Genomic DNA, 23,089 nt, shown 5'->3' on the forward strand with positions numbered 1-23,089 from the left:
ACGCCTTGCTTAGCTTGATGCCGTCGAAACCAAGGTTTTCAAGATCATTGGTATCTCCCACAATGAAGCAGAATTTCTGGACTGATTACAATCACACCCCAGCAGGTCGGTGGTCCCTTTATGTTCTCCTTCCTCACTTTGCAGCCTTTGCCATTTCTGTAATGTCCCCCAGGTTACTGCAGATCGCATGCGGTGCCAGTAAGGCCTCTCCCCCCACCCCTTCATGAAGCTCCCAAAATCTCACTGCTCACATACAATCATTTGTTCCTCTTTTTTTTTAACTGTCAAACCAATTTCCTCAGTCTCTTCAATTTCATCCTTCCTTCGAGTGCTTCAAGACAGCTGTTAACCATCATATTTAATCGGCAAGCCAGCCCATGATCTTTCCTACCCTCACTAACCCTCCCAAACCCACCTCTTCCTGGGTTTCCAATTTTTTTCTTTTACTTTTGTGATTGAATTTGCGGCGACATCCATCTTGTTCACCCAGTATGTCCTCCCCTTGCCACCATTCATCCCCACTTCCCTTCCACCTCCAAACCTCTATTTTCGCTCCACTCTGATGTTGTTGTGTCCCTACTCACCCCCTCTCTTTCTAGTGTTCTATTTGTGTTGTTACAGCCTGGTCTGTTCTGTGTTCTCCCTCAACCATGAGCCTCGGTACAATACAGTACTTGCAACTTATCTCCTTGTGCAGTGGTACATTAATATGCTATTATTCTTGTTTTCCCTTTAGCCCCATCATGCTGCTCTTCAATAAGCATTGATAAGTATAAAGTAAAAAACCCAACACAAGGGTTCAGTATACAAACGGACCTTTTCCCCAAAAACAAAGAATGGACATGGAAACGAGACTTCCTGTCCAGAGAAAGGGCAGATGAGTGAGGTTTTGTGGATAAGGGCGTTTCGGCCCTCCGTCGTCAAGATCTTGCGCTTTTCCTTGTGATAGCATACGTTGGGGTATACACCCATGCAGAGGAGGGATGTCACCACATCCAGATTATTGTCCACACCCACATTAGAGCAACTCTGCATTTCCATACACCCTGGAAAAGAAAACACGTTTTAATAAATCCAATCACTTAAAATAATTATAAAATGAAGTGAAGGAAAGTAAAAACATCTTCCTCTCAGGGTATATGTTGCAAATTTGTTATGAAAAAAAAAATATATATATATACATATATATATATATATATATATATATACATATATACATATATATATATATATATATATATATACATATATACACGTATGTTGCGGGCCAGCATCGCGGGGGAAACCACGAGGGAAGGACTGTCTCGAGTTCATCTCCGGAGGACTAACCGGAATCGCAGGCCATTGTTCATGAATAACTTCATGTCGCGGCGGGTCGCTAAATGATCGCAAACGCCAATAACTCGACCACGTGACTTAGGGTCCTCCGCCTAACAAACCGTTTACCTAAGGTCACGTGACGACCTTACCGGGAAGGCTCCCTCGGTACGTACGTGTGCGAACCAGATTTATCTGCAGGATCAGGTGCAGCCGAGCAGAACTGCCAAGTATGTACCAGTGAAATGAAACAAATATTTGGGGAATAACGTCCCGGCTAAGCTAGGGTGCGGGCCACGCTGAACCAATGAAAGAAAAGACAAAAACGAGTAGGGAACATTTCTAAAGAACACATATATTCAACACCAGAATATGAGGAAAGTAATGTGGCACAGTAAACGGAGTTTATTGCAATGTACAGCAGAGAAAGCAAGGAATTTGTGGGGTGCAGCAAAAGGCAAACAATATTACAAAAGGAGACACAGAACAGAGTTATCCCGTTAGATCTTATGCAGTCTTACGCGATGACAGGCACCATCATACGCACAAGCGCGTGCGCACATGCACACCCACACACACAGACAGACACAAACACACACACCTGAGGAAAATTAAAGATAGCCCAGAGAGAAAGAAGCAGATTAGGGTAAACGCCCTCAATTCCTGTCATGGTTGGCAGATCAAGGCAGCCCAGAATGCAAAGGAAAAAGGAGGTGGGAGGAATACTGGGTGTGTCTCGAGTGTGGGGTACAAGTGGTGTGAGAGAGCAGTGTGGCAGAGTGGGGGTGCGTGGGGGCAGAAAAGAGCAGCGTGGGGTTGCAGCATGGTGTGAGAGGAAAAATGTGAGGTGAAGTCAGTTTGGTTCGCTCCTTTAGGTCCTACGCTTAAAAGAACAGTTGGGCTTTCGTCCACGTCGATGCTGTTTTGTGCGTCCTCAGTGGATATATATATATATATATATATATATATATATATATATATATATATATATATATATATATATATATATATATATTGTTGCGGGCCAGGGTCTGGTGGTGAGAACGACCGCGAGGTGGGGGAAGTTACGTCGACTCCCACCAGACTCCCTGGAATTGTAGGCCGTCGCTCACGGATAATTTTGTGACGCGGTGGGTCGCTTAACCGACCGTGGACGCCAATACCTCAACCGCATGGCGTAGGGTCCTCCTGTCTAGAACCAAGTTACCTAATTAACCATGCGGTTTCAACTACCGGGGAACCACGCCCTCGGTACGCTTTGCCCGAACCGGATCACCCTACAGACTATAGTAGCGTACCTACCACCAACTACCTTTCCGGATCGGATGGATCCGAGCGAAACTGCCAAGGACGTACCGGCTAAAAGGAACGGATTATCGGGAATAAAGACCCAGCTAAACTCAGATCCGAACCATGCTGGACTAATGGAGGAAAAGACAAAAACGAGCTGGGAACATTTCTACAATGATTTATTTACACTAGGCGAGGAAAAACATGTGGCAAAGGAACAAGGTTTATTGGTTATGTTATGCAGGGGGAGGATGAGAGAGATGTAGTGTGACAATTATACAGCAACTTACCAAAGCGGACACAGAGCAGACTTACGCGAGAATAATAAAAGCAAGAATTACAATAATCAAAGATCTTATACAATTTTACTTAAAAGACAGGCGCCACACTCTCAGACACACTCTCAGACAAAACAAACCCAACGAAAAGAAAAAGGGACCCTTTTGCAGCTCGGGAGGGAGGGAGTTGCGGTCGCAGTTCTCGGTAACTGAGAGTTTTGGGGGAAGGAGTGCTCCATGGTGCGGCACCTGACAACAGTCGTACAGTTCGGACCACAGCCGCCCGTGTGGAGTTCGGGTCCGTGGAGGACCTTGAGTGGAGAGCGCGGAGTCCAAGGTGGGAACGGGGCAGCAGACAGGACCCGACGAGAGATCCGGTCGAGGTCGGGTGTACGCGGACCCGCACAACAGGCGGGCTGCCGAGGTGAGACGTTGGCAGACACTCCGTAACAGCGACCCCTTCAACAACTGCACACTTCCAATCCTTCTACCGCAACCTCCTTCGACCTTCCCAACCAACAAACGAACCCACCCAACACGAACCAACCAAGCACTGAACACTTCCAAATCCAACTCCTTCCTTTCTTTCTCTCAAATCCAACCACAAACTCCTTTTCATCCCATCCCACCACTCTGAGGATTGCTTCGTATCTTATAGATCACGGAGCTAGGGGATGGAGCCATGGTGAAGCCGATGTCATCGTCCATCCTGATTTGACCGGGCCTTCATGTGGTCCGCCTTTCTGGGCGGGGTTTCAGCCAGACACTGGTAAGACCCGCCCGCACCGCCGTGTCTGGAAGGTGGATGGCGGTGCACCTACTGTAACCTTCCTCGGGATTGTGCCTCAGAAAACCAGTCTCTGGGTAGGCACTCGTCACGTTGTGGTTCCAATAAGAGGGGGAATAAAATAAAAGGGAAGAAATGATTTATAATCCTAACTAAAAGCCCATCACAACACACTCCCTGTTGTCCCGCTAGACAAAAGGTAAGGATCTAACTGCACGTATATTAATGAAATAACTGACTCAGGACAACTGTATGTTGTATGCATACGGTTCCGAGAACCGTAACAAAACACACACACACACACACACACACACACACACACACACACACACACACACACACACACACACACACACACACACACACACACACACACACACACACACGGAAAGATTATGCGCCCAGACCAGGAATCTAATACAGGGGGAAGGGAAGTGGGGATGAGGCAGCAGCAGCAGGGCACAGATCAAGTCTCATCACAGCACTTGCTGCACGACCTGTTAGCAACAAGTGCTATCTGCCACAGTAGCACATTATCTCTACCATGCTAATCATCAGTTAGGAAGTTTGCAGCCAGGTATAATAAATTTAAATAAAGGAATAAAATAAAGGAGCACACTGACCCTCGATGTGACATGGCACTGATGTCATGCACATAAATTATGACGACACATCACCTCCAAACTAGGATGGTGTCCATGTGGCACTAAGGCCTTTGAAGACTGTTCAAACCCTCAATCACCTTGCTCTTCAGTGATCCTTAATCTTGCAGAGCAATTTTATTTTCATTTGCAACATTTGTCCTGAGAGGGTTAAATAATAATAATAATAATAATAATAATAATAATAATAACTTGCTTCATTTCAAAGTCAAATAATATTCCTTAATCTGTCGTGTTCCGATTCCTCAAGCACAACACCCTTAATCTGTTCCGATACGTTATCAATTCCAAAACATATTGCATTAATTAGCTATACAAAACTGGCAACACACATCCTGGAAACTGACCGTCAGGAAAGCCCGCATTGCTCAAGATATCCTTCAACTGAACCTTCGCTTCCCAGGTCATGCGCAGGCTACTCATGTGCAAGCGTTTCTGCTCGCAGAAAGCTATCTCGGCATCCTCGCACTCCACCCTGCGAGCACAGACAAGCCAGTCAATGGAAAGTTTTCGGCAGCATCTCATTCAGATTCACAGGGCAGCTCATCAAGCTGCTGCCAGAATTCTATAAACGCTGGGAAAGAAAAGCTCTCAATCTAGAGCTTGATCTATTCACACTGTACACAAGAAAACACCAGCTGCACTGAGCAACTTTGGTGTAAACAAAACATGGTAAATAAAAATCACAAGAAGAATCACTCTCAATAAACATCCTACGATTAATTTGCAATAATTACAAATTAATAGTAATGGTGTCAAAGCCAGTGATAAATTATAATTGGTCACGAGCTTTGACAGCAACACAAATTTTTATTATGGACCCCAGGCATCAAAAAGCTACATATAATCAAACAAATATTTTCAAATGCAGCTCTTCGCCATGATTAGAGCATTAAAATTTAATCAGATGCAGCAATAAATGTGAATTGTTGCTCCGAGCTTGCTGGCTTGATGGCAGAAGATGTCATTTGCATTTTTGCCACTTCCATCCCTAATCCGTTTAGAATCCTGTGCGGACAAGGGCAACCTGTTAGTTTATGAAATCCAACCCAAGTTTGCATAAATACAAATAAAACAAGAAAAAGAGCAATCGGAGATTGCAGACCCTCGCCAGGGGTTCTTTCGTGCGGTGTATTTTGTGTGGCGTTTGTGTACTGGCGTTACGTAATTAATTAGACAATTAGAACTGCCACTTTATAACTGCTCGCAGTGATGACCGGGTACCAAGACGTCACGCTTTGATGGGACACTTGACCATGACCCATGACGTTTATTTTATAATTATTATTCATTATTCAATTGAATTCAGAATGGGATGAAAATAATTTCAATTCAAATCAAATGGAAGACCAAATATGTACAGTCCTGCATTGGAGTCATCAAAAGGAACCCAAACAAGCAAAGATGAAGTCATCAGGAGGAACCTGGATAGGATTTGCATTTCAGCTGCTACTCCTCCACCCTCAAACTCATCCAGGCACAGCAAAGTGAACCTTATTCAAAAATAAATAAGTAAATAAATGAAAACCCATATTAAAAAAATTAAATAATTCTGGCTGCCAGACCATGCGTCCGATCAAGTTGAAATTTAAAATGTATTCCCCATCATTACTAGATCATAAATGTGAAGTTTCACGTCAATTGATTAAGTGGTTCCAGAGAAAACATTATTTAATATTTCTCTTCAATCCAACATGGCTGCCAAACCATTTGACCCATGCCATCATAAGTGTGAACCTTTTGTTCCTCATGGACAGGTGGTCATACGTGTAAAGTTTCGCCTCAATCTGTTTTGCCATTTCAGAGAAGATTTTTGAAGGTTTATATTTTAAACAATATGGCTACCGAATCACAGGACTGATGACGTCATCACATTTTTTTTTCTGTGGACAATTTTATCCATCGATGACCCTCAAAGATTTTCATACTGATCAGATGTAGCGTTTTTCATATGCAATAAGGATGTCACAACGAAGGCACCAATGACGTCATCAAAAAAAAGAATCACATTCATTCCCCATGAGGAGTTTCCATTTTTTTCTTGGTGCGGTTTCAGAGATACAGAGGTCCAAAGTTTTTCCGTTTTTCCAACATGGCTGCCACACCACATGGTCTATGACATCACAATTATGATTTAAACATTCCACATGAGCAGTCGCACCTATGATGAAAATTTCGTCTCAATCCGACATGCAGTTGCAGAGAAAAACATGAAAGTTCTGTGTGGACAAACAAACAAAGACAAGCCGGTAGGCGGACATGGGTAGTCGCCTACACAATAGAACCTGACGCGATGGGTCCGTTTGATGGGGGAATGACCTGAGGATTAAGCACAAGAAAATTCATGATTCTAGCTTCAAGGGTTAATGCTGCAGATTGTTTTTTCGTTAAAATATCCCCACATTTAGAGGTTTTTCGGCCGTTGCTAGGCAACGGAGGGGTCCATTGCAACAGTTCTTTCTCACACAAAACTAGGACATACCAGGAACCTACCATACCAGTTTCATGTATATCTGACTCATAGTCTCTGAGATATAACGAACTTCGTTTTTTTTTATTGTTTTCGACCAGGGTTCATTCAAAGTCTATCTTCTCTGACAGTTTTCATAGGATCCGGCTGGAAAATTTTGACAATATGGCTGAATGTACTGCCCACGGTCGCTAGTGGCCCGATTTTTGATTTTCGAAAAAATTTTTTTTTTATGATTTTTCTAAAATTTCAAAGTCCCGTTGCTAGGCAACGGTGATGTCCATAGCAACGGTTCTCATTTGCACACAACTAGGTCATGGTATGAATCTACCAACCAAGTTTCATCGACATCGCCATTGGATTAACGGAGCACTGGACCGAACAGACAGACAGACAGACAAACATATCGACGGAAAAACTGATAATAAGGGTAGAACAAATTTCAATTTCTTTTTTTTTTTCGACTGGATCAACTACCCAACAGACAGACAGACAAACAGACCCAAACTCATTTTGCGCAGGTAAAAGTGGAAGTGGGGGAAATTGACTTAAAAGGAAAAAGAAGAAGTTAAACTAGATATCTCCGATCACAAAGCTATCGCCACAATCCAATGATGGCCATAATTTTTTCGGCCCACTATATGACCTTGCCCTTCAACAGCTAGGCATAGAGTGTAAGTTAAGAAAATGTGACCCCATTTCCAATCTACCCAACCAAAATCGTAAAAATTGGAGGAAAATTATTCAAGTTATGTTCAAAAAGGTGTTTTTTTTTTATTAATTTGGTCAAAATCCAGAAAAAGCAGGTCAAGGACAGTGATCATATATCAGGTGCACAACTTCAGTGGATTATGATGCGAGACACTATTATGATAAAAGAACAACTTGGATGGAAGGCCAAGCGGTCTTTGAGAATCCGCTTTGGCAAAATTGAGCGATGACAAAAAAAAAAAATAGGAGACTGCCATTTAGCCTTGACCTTTAACCTGGAGAAGTATGCTGTAAAGTAAACATAAATGCACCTTACTCCAGGCTATTGAGAGAAGGCAATTTCATTCAGATCGGACAAACCTGAGTCGAGTTATGGTGAAAAATGTTAAATTATCCATAATTAGGACATGCCCTTCAAATTAGGTCAAGGTCAAAAAAGTCAACCTCGCATACTTTGTATTTGCATTATTGATGCAAAATTTCATTCCAAAAGTCCAAGCCAGAGCCTCCGAGATACAGCTCGGACATTGACAGAAAAAACAAATAAATAAATAACTCTAAATGGTAATCATAGGGGTCTAAAAAGCTCTGGGGTACCAATAAAAACTGGGGGCACCGATTGTAGAAACAAACACTATAACAAGTATAAGTCTCCCCCGATCCTAAAGGGGAGGGTTAGCAAATGTAAGGTGGTGCTATCCAGCAGAAAAACCTCATCGCTCACACCTTGCGTTGTTCCATGCTTGGAAAACAGCGAGCAAAGCCAGATGGTCAGAGTGCCGAGAGCCGGCGAAGTTGCGGTGGACGAAGCCCAGTCGTCGCCCTTCACTGATGAACGGCTCCGGAAAACACGTGGCAGAAGCAATGGATGACACCGCATCTCCAATTCTGTTGAGAACCAAGAGCCAAGTAAACGATTGTCTCAGATTCCTGCGTTAGGAATCCAGACCTTCGCACGGCAAGCTCAGTGTGTCTCATGATATTTTCTGAGCAAATACATTTCCTTTAGAACCAAATTGAATTAAAAAGAATCCCGATCCATTAACTTTTAACCCATCCACCATCTCAAATCCAATACTCACTGAAAAATGCACCCAAGAAGTATCATCTTCCCAAGTCGTGGCTCGATCGGAAGCTTGGCAAGGATGCGCCCCAGTGGGGTAAGTTCATCCATGGAATCAAGTGCAGACAACTCTAAAGGGTACGGAAAGCAAAGATGAAAAAAAGGAAATTCTCTGTATGTATTGTGCATGTCTCAAAATCAGAGCAAAAAAAAAGACTGCTGCCCAACCTCCATCATATTTACCTCTGCCACCGAAGGTGAAGGAGGTTATGTTTTCACCCCTGTATGTCTGGTAGTTTGTCTGTTTGTGTGGAGGATATCTCAAAAAGTTGTGGACGGATCAGAATTAAGTTTTATGGACTTTTTTTGATGAATTGATTAGATTTTGGTGAAGATCCGGATCCGACGACTAGAATTTTTAAAAGTGATTCTTCACCATTGAGAGATAGGACCAAAAACAATATACAGCACGATATCTCAACAAGTTGTGGACGGATTGGAACGAAACTTGGTGGACACGTTGGGTGTGTGACAAGCAAGAATTAGTTCAATTCTGGTGAAGATCCGAATCTGGATCTGCATCTGATAATTTTTTCAGTGATTCTTCACCATTGAGAGATCGGGTGAAACAGATATATGGAATGATGTTTCAAAAATGTAATGGGCCTGATATGTTCTCGTGGATCAGGCATTGCATGTCGGAGGTATGCGCTCCACCGAGTGCCCTTCTAGTTAGCAAATGTACTGCGGGGGGGGGGTACCCAGGGTCAGGTCATGGGCATAAAAAAAAATAGTGGTGTACTCCTGGGTTAATTTTTGCTACAGCTATAAACAACAATCTTCTTGATGGTTTACTAAAGTCTAAGTAACCCAATCTTGATTGGGTGATCTAACTTATAACAAAAATAATAAGTCAGTGCTGTAAATGCAGGTCGTACCTAACACCTACAATTAAAAAGTAAATCACCTGCAATGCAGGAACCAGGCCACAACTTGCTGAAATGGCAAAGATGCAGATTAGATACACAAGATTCTTAAATGTAAGTTTCAATACACTGGCTAGTTACTTCCCCACACAGTTAACTCGTCACTACAACGAGGTGGTATCTTTCATCTTTAATTTTTGCAGATCCATGTTTTCACCCCAGCCATTCAATCATAAATTAATTGATCGATTTATGCTTGTTGGAAAGGGTGGGGGGACGTAGCTACACCTAAATATTACAAACTTATGGGATGGCGTTCCTTTGATAACTTGTGGACTTTGATAACTCTTAACTCCCAAAACTGAGGAATAAGGCAAGACAAAATGTTGGTTTTGATATGGCTGCAACATGAATATGTAAAGAAAAGGGTACGTAGTTTTTGAAAGAAGCTTCTGAAAGCTCAGGATCCATGGGGTGGACAAGGTGGATGCAGAAGCAAATTCCCAAGAAGGAAAAACTGGAAATTTGGAAAGAGGTGGGTTTGGGAAGAGTTAATTGATGTTGAAAATATCATGGTTTTGGATGGGGGATGATCTGACATGGTCGTGAACAACTGTCTTGAAGACCTGGAGGGAAGAATGAGATTTAAGAGGGTATGGAAGTTGTTTCCACAGGTGGGAAGAGGAACGAATGAGTGGAGGTGAGCAGTGATTCTGGATTTTTGGAGTTTCAGCAGAAGGGGGTTGATGGTAGACCACATGCACCCTGCAGATACCTGGGGGTTGGGAGGACAAAACATGGAAAGAACAGAGGGTGCAAGAGCAGAAAGGAGGAGGTAGAAGACAGAGACCACTGACCTGTCTACATTGGCAAAGTGATAGGCCCGAAGACTCAACCTCAGCGCAGGATATTCCAATTGGTTTTAAGGACTACGCATAGGATGGACAAGATGGATACAGAAGCAAACTCTCAGGTCGAAAAGACTGGAAATTTAGGAAAAGGTGGGCTTGGGTAGAGGAGGGGGATTAATGGGTGTGGAAAACATTATGGTTTTGGATGGGGGATGATCTGCGATGGTGATGAACAGCTGTCTTTCAGACCTAGAACGAAGAATGACATTGAAGAATGTGTGGAAGTTGGTTCCACAGGCAGGAAAAGAGAGGAAAGAACGAGTTCCTCATGCGGAGGAAGGAAGATGTGTGATGTATGAACATGCAACATTGAGGTGAGCAGTGATTCTGGATTTTGGGAGGTTTTTGTCGAGAATTTTGGGAGAGTTAAATATTGAAACAAATTGTGAGGGCAAAATAAAGGTGTGGCACCAAATCTTTAGGAGGCATAGCCCCAAAATCAGAGTAAGGAGCAAAAAAATCATCGGTGGAGGTTGTTGATCTTTCAACAACAACAAAAAACGACTTTTACAAAAAATATTTTATCCTTGCATGTTGTAAAGTTGACAAGGGGTGGAAGTGGTGAGACGAAAGAGAATCAAGTCAAAGAGAGTTTTCTTGAGCTACTAATTACAGGTACATTACCTGGCCTGTCGGTATCCATCTGCATATACCGTGAAAGCTATCTCCAAGTTAAATATGTAAAAATTATCAAACATACGTCCCATTTTACTTTGGTTAAAGAAGAATTGTTCACCATAGTCTTACCACGCAGCGTATGCTCGGCCTCAATAACAGCATCCATGGGAGGGGGCTCGATAGCTTTGGCCAGGAACTGTCCAATCGAGCCGAGGCGGAGAAGCTTGATTGTGAGAGAAACCTCATGTAGAGGAGTCCGGAATATCTCTGCAGTCATGTGTTCATCCAGTCTATGTCGGAGGAAGGAGGAAGGAAGAGATATGAGGTTTGAACACGCAACGTTGAATTAAGAGGAGGGAGAGTGAATATCTCGATGTTCCTGCGTACTTCTCATGACGAGCTTTACTGCAAAGATGGAAGCAGAAGCCCGGGCGTACGCGACCAGCACGGCCACACCTCTGTTCGATGTTCGTCTTGGATGCCCAGACAGTCGCATAGTTTGTCATGTTATTGTGGCTCGTAAACATCTTTACCTTTTGTCTGCAACAGAGGCAGGATATCACTCCGTCTTGCTCCTTATATTTCAAACGGTTTTTGAAAAGAACAACTCAGGAAGTTGGTTTAAAAAAAATAAAATAAAAAGAAATCACTCTCAAATTATTGGCTGGTTAAAGAGTTACAAAGTTCCTTCGATCATAGATCTCCTCACGTTCTACCAAAAACAATTAAGCTAATTGTGACCGTTTATATAATGATATGCAAATGTGAAATCAAAATGTTTCAAGACTGGTTGTAGTCTTAGTAGTTGACGTGCTAAATCTGATGAACAAGTTTACGAACACTCATTATTCCGTTTTTGAACACATGCTGAACCTTGATAGGTATACTCCACGGGCACTCAAAACAAGAACAAGCCGAAGCAAGATCCAGATATGTGCGATGTCCTGTATAAAACTTCACACGAGGAACTTTCGGGAGTGGAGCAATGACGGCAGTTTGTAATACAATCGAGGGTCTTCAGTATGCAAGACAAAAGAAGAACAAGGCAAAAACAACCACCGAAGATCGGGGCACACGAGGTATCAGCGACGCCACAGCAATTGCGTCACCTTTCTCACCACTCTCAGCGGGGCATTTCCGAAGGAAACACTTCCTCCTCCCCATGGATGCCAACCGATGGGTATTGTCCGTGCTCTTATCCATTTAAATGCCGAACGTCAAGCAAGGAAGCAGCACGCACCATTTTTAAAATCTTTGGTATGACTCGCCGGGGTTTGAACCACCGACCTCCCATACTGCGAGCGGACGCTCTAACCATTACACCCAAGAGTCTCTTTAGAGATAACAGAGATGTGATTCCAGAAGAATATATTATCAAAGGGTACAACAACAACCAACATACTTGACAGAGTCGATAACGAAAACCACGTCGTTGATGGTGATGCTCGTTTCTGCGATGTTTGTCGAAAGAATAATCTAAGAGTGGGATGGAAGTGCAAACAAAAGGGCTCAGGGTTGTCATCCTTCAGAGGCCTTTTTCTGAAACAGCAAATACAGCCATAATCATTTGTTTCTCCAACTTTATTGTCTGCAGCTATCAGTAGTGTGTCACATGACCATAGGTGCTTTGACATGAGAAAATGAATCAATAAATCTTTGCCCAGTACATTTTACCAACTTCAGTAAGGAAACAAACTGAAAGGTCTTCAAGACCTTACTAGTACAATCAATCGATTCCAATTTTTATCTCCCGTACTCTTTACGGAGCATCGGTGCCGATAAAGCAGTTTCTTAGCAAGGGTTATACTGGATGAATTTGCCATTCCCTCCCGAGTAGAAGTTAGGGCAGGAATTTGGAATTTTTTTCAGGGTGCCGGCGATGGCTCGCTGCCTACTCTTCACGAAGGACTCCGTGGAGTCTTTAATGTCCACCAACTAATGCCGGCATATGGGATGCCAATTTTAACGGCCATCCGAAGGACAGCACACACATTGATGAACATCACCCTGCCTGCGAAACACCAGGATGAAGGTTTATAGCTGGGTCAGGATTCAAACCAAGGCGAGACAGCTTTCAGGTGAGTGTGCATACCTCTCGGCTATCCTGCCAGCCCAGTCCAATCAATATCGTCCATTAAAAAAATTGGAGTTGGTCATTCAGGGGTTTTTAAGTTTCTGATTGAGCGTTAAGATAAGGCCTGTGTTGATTGTGACACAGACACAGACACACACTCCAGTGAAGTAAAGCAGAACATTTTATCCGGTCAACCAGAGCTAAATATTCCCAGTGAACTTCCATCCCTAACAAATGATACTCACCTTCGTGATGCCCGATGGAACGGGCTCGAACACCTTCCGTTGGTCCTCGCGCGGGATCTGAGAGTGAAGCGGCAGGATACGGTATTTCCCATTCACTGCACCACATAATGAAGAAAGGCACAAGCGAATATGGACGTCTAAGCCAAGTGTAGACGTTACGTGTTCTCCCTCCTCTTCCCCAAACCACAACCATAATTCCCCACCCAAGCAGCAAGGACGTACTGAAGTTGCTGAGCTGATTCTCGAGAAACTTCTGCATTGCGAATATGAGATTCCAGCCAGGCAGGAACACCAAAATAGCTCCATCGACATTGAGGCTTTTTATATAGTGGATCAAGGCCTCGATGAGCTCAAAAGACGTCTCCTTCTCGCTCATCTGTGCCATTGCGTGCTTCGTGGGTCCTTTGTAGCAATCGTCAATGACCTGGTTGCAGTTAATCTAGGAACACGTTGCAGATACAAGCACATTACTTAGGCCGATTATTCCCGCTACGTGAAAAACACTGCAACCCATGCCTGCAGTAAACGGATTTTTGGAACGCTGGCCACATTTTCCATCCAATCATCATGTAACTTTGTAGGAATCTCGCATTTACCATTGCACAAATTCCTTATTTCGTCAACTTGGTTGTGGGATGGCTTTGAAGGCCATAAAATACAAGTTGATGAGTCTTCTGGTCGCAACGCTTTGTTTTCGATGTTCACGCTCAAAGGGATCATTAGTTAGGGTGGTGGGGCCTGCGATTCTCGGATCCTGAGTTCAAATCCCCTTCGGCTGTTGAATTAACACCAGGTGGGAATGACTCTGTCTGTCATCCTTCCGATGTCGACAAAATGAGTGCCAGCTTGCAGGTATCCTGTGTCGGAATGGCGACCCGTCCAGGATTGTGCCCAATAGCCAAGGAGACTGCTTAGGCAGCACCAACGCTCTGCACAGAGTATGGTCCCGACGGAGGAAATGGATGGGAAGGAGGTGCACAAAGCGCACTGAACAAGCACATCCATAATTGTCACGAGAGGTGGTCTGAGCCCAAATTTTCCAAGCCCGTGACTTTTTTTTCCACCTCTGGAGGACAATTGTATCCATGACCAAGAATGGCCACAGGACTATTCCATTAAACACCAGTGTGGTGTGGAGGGGGTAATTTAGCACAATTGTAAAGAAGCCTACAGCAGATGGAGAACTAAATTGGTCACAAACTACAAACCTGAAACGAGCATAAAAACAATGGAATAGTGTCTTACAGATAGACAGAGGTAAAAACAGAAAGCATTATGAATACAGTACAAGAGTCCAGAATATAAGAAGTGCACAGAAAAAAAGAGTTCAACACAAATCAAAATAATATCCCTTTCTGTTGGGGAAAGTTTATGGAAAACAAAAGCAATTGTTCACCTCCAGCCATAAACGATACACTGCTGTGATTCAATGATGTAAAAAAGAAGACAAACAAAATTCTTACATCTTCATCGACGGCGGCCGCTTCTTCTTCACGATCTTTCTTTCGCTTATCCACTGGCGGAGGTGTAAAGCCCGTCATCTGAATGCAATCCTCAAGGTAGTACTCTGTACCCATTCAACGGGCACATCAATGCAACGAAGATGAGAAAACAAAAAAAACAGCTTACAAACTACTGTTGGTGAACCAAAGGGAAGTAGGAGGTGAGGTTAAGGGGTGAGGGGGTGATCTAATCAATAAGAAACGAGTTCACAATTATTGCACAATAGACACACCAAGAAGTAAATACAACTTGTCAAGTGAGTGAATCAAACACATAATTAAATGCAAGCCAGCAGCTACCTTGCACAGGAAAGGTACGTCCGAAGACCTCAATGATCGGAGAACCTCCAAAATACTGCTGGAACATGGATGTGTCGATGGTGGCCGACATGAGGATGACTCGTGCTTCCGGGTACATGCGAACGACGTCGTTCAAGACAACTAACAGGAAGTCAGTCTGCATTGGGCCAGAAAGAAAGTAGAGGAAGAAGGGGGGGGGTCATGTTGGAAGGGGTGGGGGTAATAATAATGTCCATGAGCGATGGTAAAGCTCAAGATACTGTCGTCAGATGTTCCAGGAAATTGCACCGGCCAATCTAACAAAACTCACATTCAGGTCTCTCTCGTGAATTTCATCCACAATTACATGGCTAATACCACGCAATCCGGCCTCCAATTTCCTGAGCAGCACTCCTGTAAAACATGAAAAATTAAAAGTAAACCCTGCAGAACATCTTTTCAGTTCACTATAATCTCTCTGTTATGCCGAACGAAGGCCATTCATGGTTTGCCCAGCCATGGAAGACAAAATTTCCAGCGGTTTTCAAGGACTTTTAATACAGGTTTTATGTTCAAGTGACGGACTTTGCAATGTCACTTGTACTGTACATAGTTTTCAAAAATAAAAAAAATAAAAATAAAAATAACTTTAATTGTCGAAGCTACTGCATTTTTTTTTGACAAAATAAATCAAAATAGATGAATGTTTGGATTCGAATCAGGAAGACAGACAATAAATATCAACAAAATACAACTGAAGTATAAATACCTGTCCTGAAGCCAAAAAAAATTCCAGAACAAAGCATCTGGACTGGTCATTCGCAACCACATGTGACACCGTGCTTTGACGCTTGGCACCTCTCGCGTGATTCCTAAATGTGCTTTTCCCCATATTCCCGATATCGAATGTCTTCTCACAAAGCCTGAATCTGGCTTTGTGAACGGACTGCTTCACGGGGAAATCCCATAGTCGACGGGACTCAGTCACGAAGAATTAAAATAGCAAAGGTTTGACATTTTCTCCAAATTCTCTTCCTTTCCCTTTAAAATCGGCAGTGAGCATGCTCGTACCTGCATCCTGCTTAATCAGGAGTTTCCGTAAGCACTTGCAATAATTTATGCATGATGCACGAGAAACCATTTTGGCTCGGCTTTGGTAAATCCCTGGGAGAAGTTAAAAATGGTAACGTTCTCTTTAAGAGAAAAGGCGGATTTAACAATTCTGACCGGGGAGGCGGCAGATTATTTATATTTGTGCAATTTTCTCGATTTTCCCGGAGTTTCAAGGACTCGGAAAAGTTTTCCAGGACTGGAAAATGCTTTCTTTTTTCCAGGATTCGCAAGGACTTTCAAGGAATGTGCGGACCATGATATTTGGGAAGAACCTTCAAAAGTGCAATCGATTCAGGGAAATACAGCCTGAGTTTCCATATAATCCGTTTTCATCACGCATCAGAATGTATCTTAATTCAATGTCCCTCTTCTCATCATTGTAAACATGTCCAAACTACTGTTTGGGTATGGCATGTCTCCGTCTCCGTCTCTCTCTCTCTATCGAGTGGATCCTGTGGCTGCTAGTTGCATCATTGGTTGGGACGCAGCTATGCCGCTGATGCAGTGTCCCCCTTACCAGTACACTGGTGCTCATTTTGCCGACCTCAGAAGGATGACAGGCTGAGTCAACCTCCTGGTGTATTTTTTAATTCAGTGGCCAACGGGGCTTGAACTCAGGACCCTAGGATCCCAAGCCGCCACCCTAACCACTAAACCAACACCAGGCTATATAATATAATGATGAAAGGCCCCTTTCCACCTTATTTGACCTCTCTTTTACCTGAAACAGTATTATTAAAACAATAAGTGAAAAAAATAATTTTTACACCTGTAAATTGCCATCACAGCAACATTCCCAGAAATGAAGCATCGCAAGCATTTTGTTATTTTCCAAAATTTTAGGTGAGTATGTATACCTAAAATGAGAAAAACTTTAATGTCCAGTTCACACCTCAATGACACAGGCTGGCAGGTCAGCTCAGAAGTAGCAAACTCACCTTTAATTTGTCCAATTCAGATTCAATCCACGACCCAACTACAAATTGGGCATTGCAACAATGTGTACGGCCATCCTTCGAATGGACGTTATATGCCTGGTGTCCCACCCGCTATAATTAGTCGGTGGTGGAAGCGAAAGATCCCACGTTGTCTTTGGCAAAGCGCAGGTGAGTTTTTTCCAGCCTCCTTTCCAAATTCCAGCTAAAACCTTTAGGGGGCACGGCATCAGCGGCAAAACCACATCCTTGGAAATGAAGTAACCAGCAGTCATGTGGTGCAAACAATCACAATGGAACCTCAATCAAATGTTATGACAAAGGGAAGCTTCAGACTTTAAAAAAGACCAATTAACCGGCAGACCCTTTTGTTCCTTTCCTGCCATGGGCGCTACAGTCTTCAAAGACCATGTGACAGTCATAATTTGTTGCACACAAAATTATAATTTGAACAGAAGTTTCGTACTGCATTCATAACATCGAAAACATCTTGGCCATATTTTTGACAGGGGAAATGAGGTCCACCATGACCCCATGGGAAGAATTCGTGTCATGATCTAATTTGGATAGTAATCTGTAAACATTGCTAAACAATTACATATATTGTAAAATGTGAGAAAAATAACTACAATTATCAAAATTTTTTCCAACAATACACTGAATAAAAATCAAAATAAACCTTTGGTTCAAAGTGACCCAATTTCAGTCATCCGATGGATAAAATATTGCGACGGTTATGAAACCGGCTCCTGGGTGAACGGACATCCATGACACGTAGGAGTTCCCCAGTCAGTTATATCGTTAGTATATGCACCCAGACAGGCCCCCCCCATCATTATCCAGAGGGGAGAGGGACAAATGTGTTGTGCGGGCTGTTGTAGGTCTTCTTCTTTCTCCTCTGTACCCCTCCTGTCCTTCCTTTATTTCCCCTTTAAAAAAAAAGAAAAAATCATGGCTCATATATTGTGGTTGCCATTTCATGCACCGACACAGTACATTTGGATCTCACTTTCTCTTTCCTAAATTACCATTTAACAGTCTTCACGTGTATATCTGGTGCAACCTGCTATTCGTAAATTTCCTTTCTATTTTTTTTATTAACCCTCTCATACAGCAACACAGACAACCACACAACCACATTCTGAAACACCGCACCACAGACAACCACAAATTCAGACGACGAGGGGGAGAACAACGTTCCGGTTTTCAAACACATTGGGCGGAAAAGACCATTGGGCGAGAAAACCCGTTAAAGACTTGGTAGCGTCAGCTCAGGGGAGGACCTCAACTGGAAGATGATTGATAGGCATAGGAGGCGTTGACTGGTGAGTGCACCAGTGGGGATGCGCTGTCGTGGGTCAAAGGGCAAGCCACGACCTTTGCTCCCAGGAACTCCACCTCCCGGGAACTCTACCTCTATCTTCTGTTCTTCCTCTCGACACTTCCTCGGTATGATCCTGCTGGCACCATGATGTATGTGAAACTGGTTAAGATAAGATTGCAGAAGGTGAATAAGTGCAAAGGGTTAGAATCTGTTCTTTTGTGCCTTTTCCTGACTGTTCTATATGCATTTAAATTCACACCACTGATTACATTGATTGCTTGGTTGTGTTTGTAAATAAATGTGCTTGTTGAACTGTAATCATTTCCATCCTGCTCACTTCGTACTTTCCTACGTTGGCTCGATTTAGGGTATAAAGAGGAGATAAATGCAAAGTTCTGCCCCATTGATTGGCTCCACAATTAGCCAGTGCATACTCATAGTTCTGCTCGGCCATACGAATAGACAGATGGGTGCGCACTGAAGGCACGCGCCCCAATTGACATTGCCAAGCCACCGGAAAAGGTAATGGGTTTTAGAGGGAGGATCCTGCCAGGTTTGGCATTATTAATCGGCGTCTGTCGTTGCTTGACAACCTGACGGGCAATGTGAAACACATGACTTATCCGCTGCACGGTGGTCTGCAGGGCCAGAGGTTGGGAAGAGTCTGAGAAGTTCCCCTCATGGTGAACCCCGAACCTTGGTTCCGTAACAATATGTATATAAATTTTAAAAGGCCAATAAAGTGCAACCAACACACCTACTGTGCAGAACATGATGCTGCCATATGCACGGGGAAGACACGACTCAAAACGGACGCTATATCCACAGCTTTTCCCCAAATCCTCTCCTCTCTCGAACGCCACACGCTCTCCCACTGACACCGCACTAATGCGGCGTGGCTAGGGAGGAAGTAAAATGGCAAAGAGGGGGTCACCTGTGGGCAGGGCAATGTGAAACACAAGAAACAAGTAGAAAAAGGGCAAACACCATCACACCTGTGTGACAACTATGTTGCATTCGGCACCATGCTCGTTCAGAATGAAGTCATCCAAAATGTACTGCGGTACTTGGGTAGTTTTTCCACATCCCGTGTTTCCCCGAATAATAACCACAGAATTATTGTGCACAGCCTGCAAGATTTCTTGTTTGAATCCGTTCACAGGAAGTTTATCCCGCTGTGCTATCATCTGTGAACAGTCAGGGGTCAACAGCACAGAAATAACTAGAAAGCATCTTAAAATGCAAAGCTCATCTACATCCACTTTGTACTCGAACGAAACTTGACAAAAACATGGGGAAAACTAGAAGGGCACTCTTCGATGTCAACAGATATGCCTCCGCCCACATTGTTACATCATTATACATACTGGTACCAAGTTTGATTTAAATCCCTGAACCCAGATTAAAAATAGAAAATAATTCTGGTTGCCAGACCATGTGTCTGAACAGGTTGAAACTTAAAACAGATATTCCACATGACTAGTAAATCATAATTATGAACGTTTCATGTCGATTGGTGAAGCGGTTCAAGAGAAAGTATTTCTAGAAGAATTTTGTTCAATCCACTATGGCTGCCAGACCATGTGACCTATTAATTATATTTGTGAACCCACAGTCTTGGGAAGCATGTGGGTGAAGTTTCTCCTTGATCTGTCAAGCCGTCCTGGCGAAGAAGAGTTTTAAAGGTTTATTCTTCAAAAAAATCATAGCTGCCAAACCATGTGACCCATGACATCATAGGTGGAGAACTTTTTGTTCCTCATGTATAGGCGATCATACCTGTAAACTTTCGCCACGATCTGTTCAGCCATTTCAGAGAAGATTTTTGAAGGTTTTTATGTTAAAAACAATTTGGCTGATGAACCACATGACCGATGACATCATTCCCCCCCCCCAATCAATTTATCCCGAGATGACCCCCCCCCCCCCCATTTTCATGCTGATCGGATAAAGCGTTTGACGTATGCAATTATGATGTCATAACGAAGCCACCTATGATATCATCAGAAAAAAAAAAACATCACACTCATTCCCCCATGAGGGATACTTGCTATTTGCCAAGTTTCAATTTTTTCCTTGGTGCAGTTTCAGAGATACAGAGGTCCAAAGTTTTTTTCCTTTTTTCCAACATGGCTGCCACACCAAGTGACCTATGACGTCATAATTATCATTAAAACATTCTACATGAGTAGTCGCACCAATGGTGAAAATTGTGTCAATCGGATAAGCGGTTGCTGAGAAAAGAGAAAATTAACATGGACGTACGTACGGACAACCCGAAAACACATTGCCTCCGGCAACGTCGTCAGCGGAGGCATAAAAATGTAAAATTTAATTAATTAGCGTTCTCCATATTTTCAAAATAAAGGTTTGTTGAAAATGCCAAGACATAAACTCAAATGGTAAATAAATAAATAAACGCAGAAGCAATTACAAAACCCGACCGTCTCGCGCTGCATGGCGGATGGGCGACTAAGGCCAATTTGTACTTGCTGTGAATTTCCCCTTTAAGATTTTGACCCAATTATTTATTAGTTTCCATATTCTCATAATAAGGCTTTGTTAAAATTTTTGATGACGAATGTTCAAATGGTAAAAACAGAAATTATAGCCTGGACGTGCACGCACACGCACACAATCCTGTATACCGCTGCGTGGCGGACAGGCTTATTAAATCTCCTCACAGGGCAACTTCGAGTAAAGAAAGACAAGGATGCATGGACTCCATACTATATGAAACAAGTGAGCAGGATGTGCATGCAAAGGAAAACACTAACCTCCTTCAGTGGCTCATCATGTTCAAGATGGTAAAGAAGTTCTTTCTTCATCTCTTTACTCACAATATCAGCAGTTGTCTGCAGCACAATACCATAAAATGTATATTCTGCCCATTACACCATTACTTTTGCCCATTAACAACCTCCCCATCCATACCTATGACTTTCATTTTAATCCTGAAATTCACAGCAACATGCAAGGAGGATAGAAAAGGAGAGAAAGCAAACAAAGTCCATGGTATCAATGAAAAAGTGGGGGGGGGGGAATACCCAGAGAAAATAAAGGAAGAAACAGGGAAGGGGTGAAGTGGAGAAATGAAAGGGAAAAAGGGAATCACAAGTGCTAACAGAGGGAGGGAAGGGAGGTTGGTTGGGGGGGGGGGGTGAAGCGGTTAAGAACAACATCGAATTGTTGTTGATTCGGCTGAATACAAAACAGCGAATAAAGTTAAGTGTTCAGCAACGCCATCATGTGTACGGTTCCTGAGCAATAACTACTGAAGATAAGAATCACTCGAAAGGGGTTACATTTTCCGTCATTTTATTATTTTTCAGTATAACCCCTTGAGATACATCTCGCATACCCTGGGGAGTACCCCAGTTTAGGCACCACCAGTCTACTCAGGTCCTCATAATATATTCCACAGACACAAAGATTCTCTTAATGTCCTTAGCCAAGAAGGCTATATAAACACAAGCCTCTTGGTGAGCCTCATCGCTGTTCTTAACACTAAAGTACAGAGGTTAACTGCCATTTATAATTGGCTCGGAAAATTAGGAAGGTATGTGGATTGACCCTTCCTGGTCAAGAAAGAAATTGTACGGCATCAAATTCCTTCATCAACACGTTTCCCATGATAATTCAGGCACATTGGGACGCTGTCACCCGAGATGTCTTACTTGGACAGGAAGGTTCCAATGGTTCTTCATAATATAACAAACAATTAATGCTGAAAACCCCATCGAGCAAATCCCAATATCAAAAACACCAGGTTATTTATGTACGGTCGCTGATGCTCCAGAACAAAATACACGAAACACCTCAACTCGGTTGTTGTGTGGAATGAAAATAAAGTTATCATCACAGTTTAAACGACTATTAAAAAGAGCACGTAAGAAAAGGTGGAAAAAGAGGATTTAAATGGGGTATTTAAAAAAAAAAAAAAAAAAAAAGGTAAAGATTGGGATAAATAAGGTTTCACATGCAATGCAAAAATGTTTATCTTCAAAGTAAGTATGGTCATACTGTTGCAAGGGGTCCCTCATCAATGTTGGTGCTCAACCAGGGATTCCAGTTGATCTGGGGAGGAGACCAAGAGACAACCCCAAACTCCACATTCCTTTCCTCGTGTTGCTGCACATTAAGAGAACCGCACAACTGCACCGACTCTTGAGGATTTTGTGGCTGAAAGGTAGAGGAAGGTAACATGGTATTCGTTGAATACACGAGGATATGAAATGATGGAATGAGAAAGGTCATGCAATAATAATTTGTTATTACTCATGGTTATAGTGTGATGTAGTCTCCCAATCTAATTAAGCACGACCACATTTTCCCATGAGGAAGTCACGTCTTCACATTGGGTCACTGACTGGCTTATGCAGTGTCATTTGCTTCTCGTAGCCAATCATGGACTCAACTTCGGCAAGATGTCTTCCTTCACTGAAATTACTTAGAAATTCGGCAGGTTGCATTTGCTTGCTGCTTAATTGTGCATTACCTTGGATTCAAAGATGTGAAGTGAAAAATTACAGAATCACATATAGTACTTTCGGGACCCTGCGATTCACAGGAGATACGTTCCAA

At 42.9% G+C, this 23,089-nt stretch overlaps 1 protein-coding gene across 3 annotated transcripts in view; it reads right to left on the reverse strand.

Annotated features, from left to right (window-relative positions):
* The window catches only part of DHX9 (DExH-box helicase 9), a 110,571-nt gene that overhangs the window by 21,324 nt on the left and 66,158 nt on the right, over positions 1-23,089 (reverse strand). For all 3 annotated transcript variants that reach the window (XM_085900028.1, XM_085900032.1, XM_085900036.1), the window contains 16 exons: positions 22,529-22,687; positions 21,283-21,360; positions 19,501-19,692; positions 19,263-19,404; positions 15,465-15,547; positions 15,155-15,311; positions 14,816-14,919; positions 13,575-13,791; positions 13,353-13,447; positions 12,436-12,509; positions 11,421-11,573; positions 11,163-11,323; positions 8,598-8,709; positions 8,242-8,403; positions 4,682-4,809; positions 817-1,046 (listed from right to left, as the gene is read on the reverse strand). In XM_085900028.1, coding sequence (XP_085756154.1) covers positions 817-1,046; positions 4,682-4,809; positions 8,242-8,403; positions 8,598-8,709; positions 11,163-11,323; positions 11,421-11,573; positions 12,436-12,509; positions 13,353-13,447; positions 13,575-13,791; positions 14,816-14,919; positions 15,155-15,311; positions 15,465-15,547; positions 19,263-19,404; positions 19,501-19,692; positions 21,283-21,360; positions 22,529-22,687 — 2,247 coding nt within the window. The remainder of the gene's footprint in view (positions 1-816; positions 1,047-4,681; positions 4,810-8,241; positions 8,404-8,597; positions 8,710-11,162; positions 11,324-11,420; positions 11,574-12,435; positions 12,510-13,352; positions 13,448-13,574; positions 13,792-14,815; positions 14,920-15,154; positions 15,312-15,464; positions 15,548-19,262; positions 19,405-19,500; positions 19,693-21,282; positions 21,361-22,528; positions 22,688-23,089) is intronic.

This window comes from Eptatretus burgeri, chromosome 1, assembly GCF_056783735.1.
Source record: "Eptatretus burgeri isolate ZD-2024b chromosome 1, Ebu_testis_v1, whole genome shotgun sequence".
NCBI lineage: Eukaryota > Metazoa > Chordata > Myxini > Myxiniformes > Myxinidae > Eptatretus > Eptatretus burgeri.